Source organism: Crinia signifera, chromosome 4 (genome assembly GCF_055691185.1).
Source record: "Crinia signifera chromosome 4, ASM5569118v1, whole genome shotgun sequence".
Classification (NCBI taxonomy): Eukaryota; Metazoa; Chordata; class Amphibia; order Anura; family Myobatrachidae; genus Crinia; species Crinia signifera.
In genome coordinates, this window is record NC_139220.1 from 243698224 (window position 1) to 243713669 (window position 15446).

Here is a 15446-nt window from a genome sequence, read left to right on the forward strand (position 1 = left end):
AACAAAGCTTGGAGAGAGAGATAAAGTACCAGCTAATCCGCTCCTAATTACTATGTTACAGTATTTAAAAAGTGACAGGAGCTGATAGGTTGGTGAGATTTTGTACACCTGTAAGCGAGGCCCGCAGTAATGAATTTTGTGGCAATACCACCTTTTTCCCTGGGTTAGAAGCCGTGGTTTATGTGTAGAGCGAGTGTAAAGGGGTTAAACCTATGCACTGATTTCTACTTACACCCCAAAGCTTAGCGACAGACACCACTTATCAGTTTTACCAACACAAGACATTAAGATTTATCAATAAAGGGTACTCGGAAAGCCATGGGGCCAGGCAAAGGGTTATTGTTCCAAATCTCACTCCACTTGTTGTCTCCTCCCTTTCTGCAACATCTAATGGCATCTCTTGAATGTTCTGTGCTGATTTAATTAATAAGCCTGACTGAGTAATGCCTTGTGACGCCTAATCCCAACCTGATGACTATAGAAGCTTTGGGCTGGCATCCTCCACGCATACACATCGTGACTACAATCCACCCATCGCAGCTATCGTTTTCTGATTTATTAACTTTTTTGAGTTTATCATTATCTCAACGCTGACTTTCTTTGCTGTCCTGCTCAGCACTGTTCATCGGTGAGTATCATTGTGTTTCAATTAGTTTTCATGGTTCAGCTGAAAGTTTACTGTGTGAAATGTGTGATTGTTTTGTTAAGAGTTGGTATTTGGCTATCAGTTTCCTGCGACCTTGAATGCTATCAGCTATAATAATGATACATAGCAGAGCAGGAAACAGATGCATTTTTCTGTTTGAAGTGAGAGCGTATTTATCAGTCAAGGCTACATAGAGGAACACATGTTCTGTTAAGCAGACAATGGACTGTTATTGCTCTATAAGTTTGGCTCCAATTACTGTATTTATTGTTTCACGTTGCTTATCAAAACCTTGTGTTATTCAAGGAAATCTCTGCACTTTGCAGCAAAGTAGTTGGAGGCTCCAAGAGAATCCACAGCCTCCGTCTACCCCTGTACACAGATAAGATAGTGCCTGTATTTACCAATGACTAATTACCCTAGTAGATTGTAAGCTCCTCAGAGCAGTGCCCATTTATTTATTTATTATTTATTAGCAGTTTCTTATATAGTGCACACATATTCCGCAGCGCTTTACACAGAATATTTGACCATTCACATCAGTCCCTGCCCCAGTGGAGCTTACAATCTATATTCCCTACCACATGTACATGCACACACAGACATTCTAGGGTTAATTTTGGGAGACAATTGACCTACCAGTATATTTTTGGAGTGAGGGAGGAAATCGGAGTACCCGGAGGAAACCCATGCAAGTACGGGGAGAATATACAAACTCTGCACAGTTGGGGCCATGGTGGGTATTGAACCCATGACCTCAGTGCTGTGAGGCATTAATGCTAACCATTACACCATCCATACTGCCCCATTTCCCTCATATTGTCAAAGCCCTCTTCACTTCACATTTCAATCACAGCTCTCCCATACTCAAACACTCAGCGACCATCTTCGTCCGCATACTCATCTCCATCTTTGGCCACCAGCCCCTAGTAGCACATTGGTCAAGTCCTCACTGCTCACATTTAAGCTGTAATGTGTATTGAACTGTGTACTCTATTTTTGTTATTCATTTACTGTAATGTTAAGTTTCTTTCCCTGTACAGTTCCATTGTACGGCGCTACAAAACACTTGTGGCGCCTTATAAATAAAATTATAATTGTAATAATACCCAAACACATTTCTTTGTCCTGGTCACAACCAAATTCCAGGTGAATGGAGGCTCTAGGCAGATGGGGACATTTCCAAATTCCTTCCAAAGCAATACAATCTTCCAGTTACACTATGGATTTGCCATGACGTGATCTTTATGCGTATGTAAAATGTGCAATTCGAGAACTTATTGTCTAGGAACTGGTACAATAGACAGTTCGTTTTGCAGTATGCAGAGGCAGGGATAGGACTGGGAAAACCATTCTGTTGGTGAGGCCAAAAGTAGAGTGAAGCGAATATTGTATGGGACAGATTTGGAAATTGTATTAGGATAATATGCAATGATTACATTATGTTTGTGTCTGTATAGAACCTGGGAGCATTGCATAGTGATCATGTTTGGTCATGTTGGTTGTATTATGATTATATCTAGTGTGCAGGTTATGTTGGTACAGTAGGTGTCTGTAGAGTGCAGCTGCATTGCATGATGGTCATGTTGGTTGTATTCTGATTATATCTAGTGCATGGGTAATGTTGGTAGGTGTGTGCACAGAGTGCGCTCAGGTCATGTTGGGTACCCACCTGGTAGTATTTCTGTGTAGAATGTAAGAATGTCCAGTTGCCATGTAACATTCTGTAAGTGTAGCGCCATGCATCTTTATACAGTGCGCTCGGTAAACATTTTATGTTGGGTAATTGATGTGTGTTATTGGATTGGATTGTGTTCCTGTCTAGTAGCTACGTGACATTGGGTAAGTGTCTTGACTCTTGTATATTATATAATTTTATTATCTTGCTTTCCAGTGGTCATCTGGTCATATAGGATGTGTGCGGTTCTGTTGCCATATATGTAGAATGTTGCTAGAGTTACAGCATATCATATTAAATGTACTTAAATGCCACCAGTGCTTTAAATGATATCTCTCTGGAGAGCGTGGAAGAACCCAATGCTATGTAAACATGTACAAATCCTTCCAAACATCCTTTTATCATTACTATTATTTGTTATAGGATTTTATGCAGCGATGCCCTTTCCTGCTGACATGTTAGCACAGATAGCTTAGATACATCTCCCTGTGACAAATGCCATTTCTACTGCAGGATTTCACTACCTTTACTTATGTTCTGTTTTGGCACTTTTGTTTTTAACTAAGAAGGGATTATACAGATAGCAATGCTTGTTTGTGGGCTATAAGTAACCTGTAGAGACCTGCATACAGCAGTAGTGGGTGGTGGTACTGTGTTACCACTTAAAGACCACAAAAGATAATTGCTGTAGAATATAATTCAGCCAGCTGTGTATTGCTAGCCTTAGGAATACTTTAGCTCTAGCATATTGCACAGTTTTGCAGGGTTAAAACTGCCATGACACATTTTACATATACCCATACTTACAAACGTTGCTGCCCCCTCTCCTGAAGAGGGCCAGTGGGTACATAGGGGGCATTGCGGGCACAAAGGTGGGCTGTACGGCAGGGGGGGGGTTAGGGGCATAATGGCATGATCACATCATTGTGGCTCTGCCCCCCACCACACTGGGGTTCAAGGGGTACAATTGCTATGGGACTTGACTTAGGGGGCCTCAATCAACCAACCAACTGTACAGTGCAGACTTATTTTTTACTATTTCACCGTCTCCCATTAATAAATATGTATTTTCCCCTTTCCATTTGATGTGATGCCACTGTGGTGAAGTACTGAGTTGGGGGACACCTTCAAATTTTTGGTATGGGACCCACAAAGGTCTAATTACGCCCCTGCCTTCCAGCCAGCCTGTACATTTTTACATTTACCTGCGAGTTTCACTGGAAGTAGAGGTGTCAAATTTTAATGAAACTTTGCTACACCATTGCAGTGTACCTTTGAACTACAATATACCTATTTGGGACTATTTACATTAGAATTGGGACTATTTACATTAGAAAAGAGACGTTTAAGGGGGGACATGCTCAACATGTACAAGTATATCAAGGGCCAATATAAGGAACTGTCACGTACCCTCTTTTCTACTAGAAAGGAATCTAGGACGCGAGGGCATGAGTATAGGTTAGAAGAAAAAAGATTTCATTCAGCTAGTAGAAAGAATTTCTTTACGGTCAGAACAGTCAAACTCTGGAACTCTCTTCCCAGAGAGGTGGTAACGGCTGGCTCATTAAATGCGTTCAAGGCAAAGTTGGACAAACATTTACTGGAGAAAAACATCCAAGGGTACAAATAAGAAATATAATTTGTCTGTAAAATACCAGAACCTACCAAATCAGCAATGGATATCTATACCAGGTTGAACTAGATGGACGCAAGTCTTTTTTCAGCCTTACCTACTATGTAACTATGTAATATACCCAACCTAGAGCTGTGACATGTAGTCCCACGACACTTACTGCCATAGTAAGTGTTGTGGGACTACGCTAATCTCTGTTTACCAGAAATTAGCGGGAAACGCTCAGTTCTCCAAGAAACCCTCACCGAATTGCTAGGTGCAAGCACATTGCTCATTTATCCTCATGCCCACTAGTGGTGTGCTGGGAATATTGCAGTGTTTGGCTGCTGTAATATATGGTGATGTGAGCAGCTGGGAATTGGTTTGTAGAAATATTTATTTCTAGTATTAGAGCAAAGTGATATTGATTTATTTGTCCTAAAAACAAGAAAATTGTCACTTAACTGTAACAGATTTTATGGTATTTCCTCTGCTTTCATTATTTCAGCATCTTGCGTGGACAAAGAGAAAGTGAAATGTCAGACATTGTAAGTATTTTGCTGTGGTGGGAATTTCTGGAAGCACTCAGTTGGATGCCGTTCTTTTCTCATTTGTAACATTGTATTTGTTTTCTAAACAATTATCTATTATGGGACACTAATACCATGTCTTGTAGTATGCTGCTGTGGTGCTGCTAATAGTTTTGTCTGTTTATTATCAAGTCTAGAGTCATTACAGTCCCAGGGGAGGGTGTGTGTGTGTGTGTGTGTGTGTGTGTGTGTGTGTGTGTGTGTGTGTGTGTGTGTGTGTGTGTGTGTGTGTGTGTGTGTGTGTGTGTGTGAGACACTCCCCTGGGTCTGACACACAACTCTTCTGACATCCAGAAGAGTTGTGTGTCCAGATTAAAACCTCAGATCCAATACATTCTGTATAAGACAGGTCATCAAGATTTTCTCTGATCTGCTAAGTAATGAACTAGTTTTTACTCAAATATGAATAATTGACTTTGTTTCTAATTGCCGGTGAAATGTTTTGGCAACAATTGACCAGGCGAGTAGCTTCAATTAGGTTCGAAGGATACTGTTTATAGAGCCAGTAAAGGGACTGGCAGAGTGGTGCAGCAAGGGAAGAAGAGCAGTCTAGTCACAGGAGTTAGGGTGGATAGTAGTGGGGAGTAGATAGCTGAGGGAAAGTCCAGATAAGAGGAGGTTACAGTAGTAAAGGAGGCCAAGATAGGCTCCTAGAAGGGAAGGTTAGGCGGGGCAGGGGGAGGGTAAGTATACTTACCTAACCCTTGTCAGGATTCCCTCCTTTGGGATGACGGTGTCGGTATTCTAACCATCGGTCATCTGTATGTATCCCCTATGACTGTTATGTGAAAGTGTTTTGTGGAGTTTTGAGAATGTCCGTGGACCTAGTGCTGTCCCTACCTATGGTGTGCGGAGGGAGGCTTGGGAACTGTGGAAGGAGCTTGTGGCGGTTGTAGTGAAGCCATGTCCTCCTCCGGTCCGGTCTTCAGGCGTCCGGCGGTGACGTCACCCGTTAGCCACAGCTTGATCTTAGATGACAGGCGGGTGGGGGGGAAGCGGTTGGTCCTGTCTGTGGCTGGCACGAACTGCTGACCCTACGGGGAGGACGCTCGGGACAGGTGAGTACTGGGCTACGCAGTTCCTCACACAGTCACCGGGCTCTTTTTTTCACCATAGATTCTTATCTCCCTCTATGGGGGTCGTGGACCACAAGAGACGTTTAAGGGGAGACATGCTTATCATGTACAAATTGTTATGAGCCGCACTAGCGGCTTCCGCCCGACGGGTCTCCGACAGCGTGTCCCGGCTGTTGCCAGGCAACCGGGACGCCGCTGCGTGACGACGCCGCCGGGCGGGGACAGTACTACTAGCCGCACGAGCGGCTTCCGCCGCCGCCCGACAGTCTCCCAGCGGCGCGTCCCGGCCGTTGCCCAGCAACCGGGACGCCGCTGCGAGAACACACTGATAGGCAGGGCGGGGGAGACAGGGAGCAGCGCATCGTCACTTCCTCCCCTGCAGCAGCGGTTGCCTAGGCGACGGGGGACGCCAGGCACCCGCAGGGAGGAAGGGCTGCCATTGGCTGCTTGTCACATTTAAACCCCTCAAGCCTCTGGTCAGACGCCGGATATAGTTCTGACGTCAGTCCAGAGTGTTCCCGGTTCCAGAGGCCAGTCTTGCCTGTCAGCTGTGGGTTTCCAGTCCAGTGGGATTTCTCTCAGCCTTCCAGCTCTCCAGCCAGACCCTGCCTTGTCCTTGTGCTCCGTGGCATTCCTGTTCACCTACAGATAAGTGGGAACGTTTCCCATCTCTCCTCCTCTTGCTACGTTAGCTGTTTGCCATCTCAGCCGTGTGCATAGGTTGTAGGTATTGCCACTGATATTGCCATTGATTGTTATATACCACCTCAGAGCATTGTTGCCATTGATTGTGATATACCACCTCAGAGCATTGTTGCCATTGATTGTTATATACCACCTCAGAGCATTGTTGCCATTGATTGTTATATACCACCTCAGAGCATTGTTGCCATTTTCTGTGTACATCCAGATAGCCTCCCTAGGTGGAGTACCTGGATTATCCATCTCGGTAGAGTCACCCCCCCTCAGGAGGTTCGGGGCTCCTCGCTTAACTCAGTGTTAGTTAGAGGTTCCCCTTGTTGTCGGCTAGCCTTGGCAGACACGTTGTCACACACAAGACCTGGTGGCATCGGGGTTAGAGCCGGCCTAACTGGCTCTTTCGGACGCGGCTATTATAGGCGAAGCCTAGCACCGCACGTGTCCGTCAACCACTAGTCCGAGGCAACGGAGTTAGGGTCAGTGAGGACGCCCCGAATCCATAACATTATATCCGGCCTGAATATTTAATATCTGACTCATCGCAGTTGTTAGATGGATCCCACTTCACAGTCCGCAGCTCAGATCCTGGCCGGTCAAGTACATAACTTGACTCAGAAACTCCAGGACCTTACCCTCCGGGTAAATGTTCAAGACGAGAAAGTAGCGCAGTCCCTCGCCACTCCCCGTCAGATTGAACCCAAGGTCAGTCTCCCAGACCGGTTTTCGGGGGATCGATCCCAATTTTTCAATTTTCGGGAATCATGCAAATTGTATTTCAAGTTGCGTCCTCTGTCCTCAGGGTCTGAAGTACAAAAAGTTGGGATAATTGTTTCTCTCCTTCAAGGGGACCCTCAGACCTGGGCCTTTGGGCTTCCTGCAGATGCTGAAGCCCTCACCTCAGTGAACAATTTCTTTTCCGCTATGGGTCTTCTTTACGATGATCCCGACCGCATCGCTTCAGCAGAAGCGAATTTGCGTTCCCTGAAACTGGGCAGGGGCCCAGCCGAAGCATACTGTACTGAATTTAGAAGGTGGGCGGTCGATTCGGGGTGGAATGACCCCGCTCTCCGTAGTCAGTTCAGGGCTGGCCTGTCCGAACGCATTAAAGATTCCTTGGTTCAATATCCCGTGCCCGTGTCTCTAGATGAGTTAATGAAGCTCACTATTCGAATAGACCGGCGGCTTCGGGAACGGCAGAGGGAAAAGGCTTCTGGTGGGTGGTTCTCTAGGCCCACGGAGGAAGTGCTCGAGTCTGATGAAGAACCCATGCAGCTGGGTGCAACCCGGCTTTCGGTTTCTGAGAAGAACCGTCGCAGAAGTAAGGGGTTGTGCCTTTACTGTGGGGGTCCAGGTCATCGGGCTTTTGAGTGTCCCCAAAAGGCGGTAAAAGACAAAGCCTAAGTGAGGGTGGGGAGCGTCATTTAGGTTTAGCCAGTTTTTCCCCTTTATATTCAGTATTAATCACCACCAGGATCAACTTTGCGGGGGTTGCCACCACGGTCTCTGCCTTCTTAGATAGTGGAGCTGCGGGTAATTTTTTAGATTTAGGCCTGGCCGCCTCACTCGGTATCCCATCTTTGCCTTTAGACTCCCATGTTTCCGTGTGTGGGCTGGATGGATACCCTTTGACTAACGGCACCATTTCGCATCGCACCCCTCTTTTGAATCTTGTAGTAGGAGCATTTCACTCTGAGGAAATTTCTTTTTTTCTCTTTCAGTGCCCCATGGCACCATTGGTATTGGGCTTACCATGGATGAGAACCCATAATCCCAACATCAACTGGGAGACTGGGGAAATAGTGGAATGGGGTCCCAGGTGTCACCATGAGTGTCTCTCCCTTCCACTTCGCATTACTCAAACCTTATCCCCCTCTTTTCCACCTCAATATCAGGAATTCGCCGATGTTTTTTCCAAGAAGGAAGCAGACGTTCTACCTCCGCATCGCCCGTTCGATTGTGCCATCAATCTCGTCCCTGGGGCTACTTTACCTAAGGGTCGTTTATATGCCCTCTCGATTCCTGAGACTCAGGCCATGGATTCATATATCCAAGAAAATATTTTAAAGGGATTCATTCGCCCATCCAAATCTCCAGTCGGTGCAGGATTCTTTTTTGTAGAGAAAAAAGACGGCTCCCTGCGGCCTTGCATCGACTATCGGGCATTGAATAAGATTACGATAAAAAATTCTTATCCGTTACCGTTAATTTCAGTTTTATTTGATCAAGTCCGAGAAGCTGTCATCTTTTCCAAGATTGATTTAAGAGGAGCATACAACCTCATCAGAATACGTGAAGGGGACGAGTGGAAAACGGCCTTCAACACTCATACTGGCCATTATGAGTATCTCGTGATGCCGTTTGGCCTGTCTAATGCCCCTGCAGTCTTTCAGGACTTCATCAATGAGGTTCTCCGTGAATATCTTGGAGTCTTCACTGTAGTATATCTGGATGACATACTTATTTATTCCAAAAGCCTTCCGGAACATCGTCAGCACGTCAAACTGGTCCTTCAGAAACTCCGTGAGAATAGCCTGTACGCTAAATTGGAAAAATGCGAATTCGAGGTGGATCAAATTGCATTTCTTGGATATATCATTTCCCCCAGGGGGTTCTCTATGGACCCGAGCAAGGTTCAGGCTGTTCTCTCATGGAACCGCCCCACCAGTTTGAAGGCCGTCCAGAGGTTCTTGGGCTTTGCGAATTACTATCGCCGGTTCATTCGCTCTTTTTCTGACATCGTAGCCCCTATTGTCGAACTAACCAAGAAGGGAGCTGATCCTCAGAGTTGGTCCACTCAAGCCATTGCGGCCTTTGAGAGACTGAAAGAGGCCTTCTGTTCGGCACCTATTCTGAGACACCCGGACCCTAGAGTGCCCTTCCTGGTAGAAGTGGACGCTTCGGAAATCGGGGCTGGTGCTGTCTTATCACAAAAGGATCCCTTTGATAAAAAGGTCCATCCTTGCGCATATCTCTCTCGCAAATTCTCTTCTGCAGAGAGAAATTATGACGTCGGGAATCGTGAGCTTTTGGCCATCAAATGGGCACTCCAGGAATGGCGCCACTGGTTGGAGGGGGCCAAACATGTGGTCACGGTCATCACGGATCATAAAAATTTAGCCTATATTGAATCGGCTAAGCGTCTGAATCCCCGACAGGCCAGATGGGCCTTATTTTTTACCAGGTTCAATTTCATTATAACCTTCAGACCGGGGCCAAAAAACGTTAAAGCGGATGCCTTATCCCGCAGTTTTCAGCCGCTTCAAGAACCCAAGTCTCCGGAGATTTCCATTGTGCCAGCATCTATCATTGTGGCCGGTCTAACACAGGATCTAGCCTCTCAGGTCTTGGCGTCTCAGGTTCTGGCTCCCAAAGATACTCCGGAAGGTCGTCTTTTTGTGCCTAAGACCCTCCGGATGTTGGTCCTCAAAGAATTCCACTCCACTAAAGTTTCTGGCCATCCCGGAGTAAAGAAGACATTGGAGTCACTGTCCCGAGCGGTGTGGTGGCCCACTATTCGGTCAGACACTTATCAGTTTGTCATGTCTTGCGAGGTCTGTGCCCGAAATAAATCCTCCAGAAGATCACCTATTGGCCATTTATATCCATTGTCCATCCCTCACAAACCATGGTCTCACATCTCCATGGATTTCATTGTGGAGCTGCCCGTATCCGGTTCCTACAACACCATCTGGGTAACCGTAGACCGCTTCAGTAAAATGGCTCACTTTGTTCCGTTACGAAAGATTCCCAGTGCCCAAGACTTGGCTCGTCTGTTCATCCAACATATTTTTAGGTTACACGGGTTACCGGTTGATATCGTGTCAGATAGGGGGTCTCAATTTGTGGCCAGATTTTGGAGATCCTTCTGTAAAGGTCTGGACATCCATGTGAGTCTCTCTTCGGGGTATCATCCTCAATCTAATGGACAGACCGAAAGAACCAATCAAAGTCTGGAGCAGTACTTAAGGTGCTTTGTCTCTAAATGTCAAAATGACTGGGCTGAATTACTTCCAGTAGCAGAGTTCTCTTACAATAATTCGTGTCACACGGCCTCTGGGAAATCCCCTTTTTATTGTAATACTGGCATACATCCTAAAGCCAATGCTTTTGACATTCAGTCACAGGACATTCCGTCCTCGTCTCTGGTAGCTCACTTGAGGAAGTCTTGGAAGAGGATTCATGAAGCCCTTAAACGGGCATCCCGTGCTTCCAAACGTTCTGTCGACAGACATAGAAGACCTTGTCGGTTTAGGGTGGGACAAAGAGTGTGGGTATCCACTCGCAATATTAAACTCCACCAGGCCACAGCGAAGTTGGGTCCAAAGTTTATTGGGCCGTTTACTATCCTTAGGAAAGTTAATCCTGTAGCCTTCCAATTGTTGTTACCCAGGTCCTTAAAAATCAACAACGTGTTTCACTGTTCTCTCCTTAAGCCGGTGTACTCCTCTACCCGTTTTGGAACCTCTCAGATCCGTAAAACCAGACCCGTTCTGATCCAAGGAAAGGAAGAGTTTGTGGTGGAAAGAATTTTAGGTACTTATGTAGTATCTGGGCTGCCGATTTTTTGATTGTATGCCTTAAGTTAAGGCATACAATCAGATGCGATGCGATATCGCATCGCATCGCATCCGATATCGGATGCGATATCGGATGCGATGACCCGATTTTTCCATAGGAATCAATGTTAAAATGATTCCTATGGAAAAATGGGTCCTTTTCATACCCCTACTATCCAAGTGGGCATGGAGTTGGATATAAACCTGTGGCGAGCGTAGCGAGCCACCGAGCCCGAAGCGTGGCGAGCGAAGCGAGCCCCGCGAGGGGACGGTATTCGTCCCCTCGCGGGGCTCGCTTCGCTCGCCACGCTTCGGGCTCGGTGGCTCGCTACGCTCGCCACAGGTTTATATCCAACTCCATGCCCACTTGGATAGTAGGGGTATGAAAAGGACCCATTTTTCCCATTGAATTCCATGTTAAAATGGACTCAGTCCATTTTAACATTGATTCCTATGGAAAAATCGGGTCATCGCATCGCATCGCATCGCATCGAATCGCATGGTCGCATGCGATGCGATGCGATCTCCCGATCCGACCCGATTTAGAAATCGGCAGCCCATATACTACATAAGTACCGAATTTTAGATTCTAAGAGGGTTCGGGGACACCTTAAATTCCTTGTACATTGGAAAAATTACGGGATAGAAGAAAGATCATGGGTATCGGAGAAATTCCTGCATGCTCCAAAGTTAAAGGCCCTGTTTTTTAAACAGTTCCCTGAGAAGCCTGGGGCCAAGGGTTCGGTGACCCCTCCTCAAGGGGGGGGTACTGTTATGAGCCGCACTAGCGGCTTCCGCCCGACGGGTCTCCGACAGCGTGTCCCGGCTGTTGCCAGGCAACCGGGACGCCGCTGCGTGACGACGCCGCCGGGCGGGGACAGTACTACTAGCCGCACGAGCGGCTTCCGCCGCCGCCCGACAGTCTCCCAGCGGCGCGTCCCGGCCGTTGCCCAGCAACCGGGACGCCGCTGCGAGAACACACTGATAGGCAGGGCGGGGGAGACAGGGAGCAGCGCATCGTCACTTCCTCCCCTGCAGCAGCGGTTGCCTAGGCGACGGGGGACGCCAGGCACCCGCAGGGAGGAAGGGGTTTAGCGCTCAGCTGTCCCCACTCGCAGCTGCAGGGCTGCCATTGGCTGCTTGTCACATTTAAACCCCTCAAGCCTCTGGTCAGACGCCGGATATAGTTCTGACGTCAGTCCAGAGTGTTCCCGGTTCCAGAGGCCAGTCTTGCCTGTCAGCTGTGGGTTTCCAGTCCAGTGGGATTTCTCTCAGCCTTCCAGCTCTCCAGCCAGACCCTGCCTTGTCCTTGTGCTCCGTGGCATTCCTGTTCACCTACAGATAAGTGGGAACGTTTCCCATCTCTCCTCCTCTTGCTACGTTAGCTGTTTGCCATCTCAGCCGTGTGCATAGGTTGTAGGTATTGCCACTGATATTGCCATTGATTGTTATATACCACCTCAGAGCATTGTTGCCATTGATTGTGATATACCACCTCAGAGCATTGTTGCCATTGATTGTTATATACCACCTCAGAGCATTGTTGCCATTGATTGTTATATACCACCTCAGAGCATTGTTGCCATTTTCTGTGTACATCCAGATAGCCTCCCTAGGTGGAGTACCTGGATTATCCATCTCGGTAGAGTCACCCCCCCTCAGGAGGTTCGGGGCTCCTCGCTTAACTCAGTGTTAGTTAGAGGTTCCCCTTGTTGTCGGCTAGCCTTGGCAGACACGTTGTCACACACAAGACCTGGTGGCATCGGGGTTAGAGCCGGCCTAACTGGCTCTTTCGGACGCGGCTATTATAGGCGAAGCCTAGCACCGCACGTGTCCGTCAACCACTAGTCCGAGGCAACGGAGTTAGGGTCAGTGAGGACGCCCCGAATCCATAACACAAATATATCAGGGGCCAATATAAGGAACTGTGAGGCCCCCTTTTTTCTGTAAGGAAGGACTCTAGGACACCCTAGTGGGAAATAAAAGATGTGCTTCAAAATTCATTTGATCATATATTTACCCCAACAAAGATGTTAATAGACATTTTAAAATAATATAATAATAAGATTTTGTAGAATGTATGTCGGCCTGTTGCATTTATGTAGGGTAATCTTGCATGGCAGACATGTTCTATCATTCCCCACAAGCAGTAATAGTGTGCATTCAAGGGCGTAACTACCATATATGCAAGGGGTGCAGCTGCTATGGGGCCAAGAGCTGGGCCCATCTTTACTGTCTAAGCAATATGTTTTACATACATGTATCACCATCAGTTTCTAAAATGGGGGCCCTTACAAACTTTTGCTATGGGGCCTAGGACTATCTAGTTACACCCCTGTGTACATTCCTTGTTTTCAGACAGGAACATATCGTATTGTCTCTGAGGAGGAGCAGTCTCTCCGTGCCAAGCTAGAACGGCTGACTACCAAAGACCATGGCCCAGTATTTGGCAAATGTGAAAAGCTTCCAGAACACACAGTGCAGAAGGTAAGCTGTGAGAAATAAGTGACAGATGCATAGGATATGTAGATGGACATATATGGACTGTAGATGGCACTGAATAAAGTTTGTGTGCAGATATCTGCTGAGGTTTGCATTGGTCTTTCCACACAACATACCTGCATCTATTTACAGAATCATTTAGCCTCCATAGCCCAGCTCCCCCCCCCCCTGTAAATTTGGCAGCCAAATACAAATTTATTTGCCATCAGAAAATATTCTCCATTCGCATTTTCAGCCGATCCTGGTCGTACACCGTAATCTGTAATCGACCTCCTTAGTAATTCTCCTCAGATGTCAGCATGAAAACCAGAGGAAAAAACATTGACAGCAAAGGGCATTTAAGGGCTTGATAACTGTGCTGTGATACACTGTATCACAGCAGTGTATGGCCATCCGACCCCCCTTGAGCCCCATGGGACCTACCCAGGCGGCAGGATGGCATGCAATATATCCATGTCCTTTCACAATCCATGTATCAGATGCGAACCTGTTCCCCGCCGGGAGGGGGGGGGCCGACCTCCGGATCCCAACCAATGCACATCTGTCAAACACATCTGATTTGGCCCGTTTTATCAGCCCAATTCGGCAGAAGCCTTTAGTCTGAAACACAACTAGACAACTTCCAATCAGCTGACTAGAAGATTCATCTCCGGTGCTGGCAGCCATATTTATAAATAAATGTCCTGTAATAACTCCATAAAGATAAATATTAGATATGTGTTTTATGGTAGTCACACCTAGATGCACATTTTTGTTAAGTGGTTCAAAGAAGGCCCAACTAAACACTATCAGCTAAAGGGTCACTGATTGACTTCTCTGAGGTATTATGGCTGAAATTAGTACCTTAGTAGATTTGATGCCACCACACACATATGCTATACTGGCCACACGAGGTGCTCAGTGCTCCATCAAATGACTTTTCACTGGTGAATCCAAATTCTGTCCAATACCTACTTGCATATGAATGTCTTCTAGAAATACATTTGGGGCAATACCATAGAAACATAGAACTTGATGGCAGATAATAACAGAAGAGTTAGAAAACAATCCTCAATAGTCCTCACAGTTCATCATACGTTTATCCATAAAAACAGACACTATTTATAACAAAATGATTATTGATTATATTTTATATGATTTATGATGTTTTGGTTTTCTTCTCCATTTTAAGGCTAAAGATGAACTAAACGAGACTGATGAAAGTCGAGAATTAGCTGTAAAAGAACTTCGTGAGCTGGTGAAGGACAAAGCCAGCAATGGAGATGACCTCTGCCGAGCTGTTGCCGAGAAAGTGAACGGAAAGGACAATTGTTTCTTTCTGCGATTTATAAGGGCCCGAAAATATGATGTAAACCGATCTTATGATCTTCTAAAAGGTAAGGTGATGTAGACAGTGGTATTCTTTGTTATGATGTTATATACTTAACATCCACAGTTTAAGATCCGCTGTCTTAGACCATAAAATCCACAATGGGCCAATGAATGCAGGCGATCACACTGCGTATTTGCCAAGGTATTTTTGTGGTGTGGAATCAAATGATTGACAGGAGGAGTATGTTTGGTGGGAGGTAAAGGTGAGTCATACGCAGGCATGTTGTGGCCATTTTTGTAATGTGTCTCTGCCTACATCCGTGGTCTCATATGCAGAAAACCTGGTACAAGCATCTCAGCTCCCATGGCCAGTCTGCGTGACCATAGAGTCACTTAGATGGTCGATTATCGAAGGATCTGCAACCACCGGAGTGAATGTGTATGCAGTTGATGGTATTAATGAGGCCTCTGGTTTTGGACTTGAAGCTGGGATTGCATTAATGCATACCCTCCAACATGACCCATTCCATTTGATACAAAATGCTCTGTTGCTGGACTTCCTTGCCAGTGGCAGTTGCGAGCCTGCAGCACAGTCCAATATTCAAAAAGGGGAGCCATCACTGTCCTAAACTCACTGGCAGTTGATGTGACTCACCTCTTTGAATTCTGGACTGTGCTGGTGTCCCACCTCTGTAACTGCCACTGGTAAGGAAGTCGAGGAACAGAGCTTATTGTACCTAATGGAATGGGTCTTGTTGGAGGGTATGTTAATGTCT

The 15446-nt window shown here is 46.4% G+C and overlaps 1 protein-coding gene across 1 annotated transcript in view; it reads left to right on the forward strand.

The window, feature by feature from the left end:
• Positions 1–408: 408 nt before the first annotated feature.
• The window catches only part of RLBP1 (retinaldehyde binding protein 1), a 49056-nt gene continuing 34018 nt past the window's right edge, over positions 409–15446 (forward strand). Inside the window, exons 1-4 of the mRNA XM_083184187.1 lie at positions 409–628; positions 4445–4484; positions 13216–13344; positions 14531–14735. Of these exons, the coding sequence (XP_083040313.1) occupies positions 4473–4484; positions 13216–13344; positions 14531–14735 (346 nt within the window). The 5' untranslated portion in view covers positions 409–628; positions 4445–4472. The remainder of the gene's footprint in view (positions 629–4444; positions 4485–13215; positions 13345–14530; positions 14736–15446) is intronic.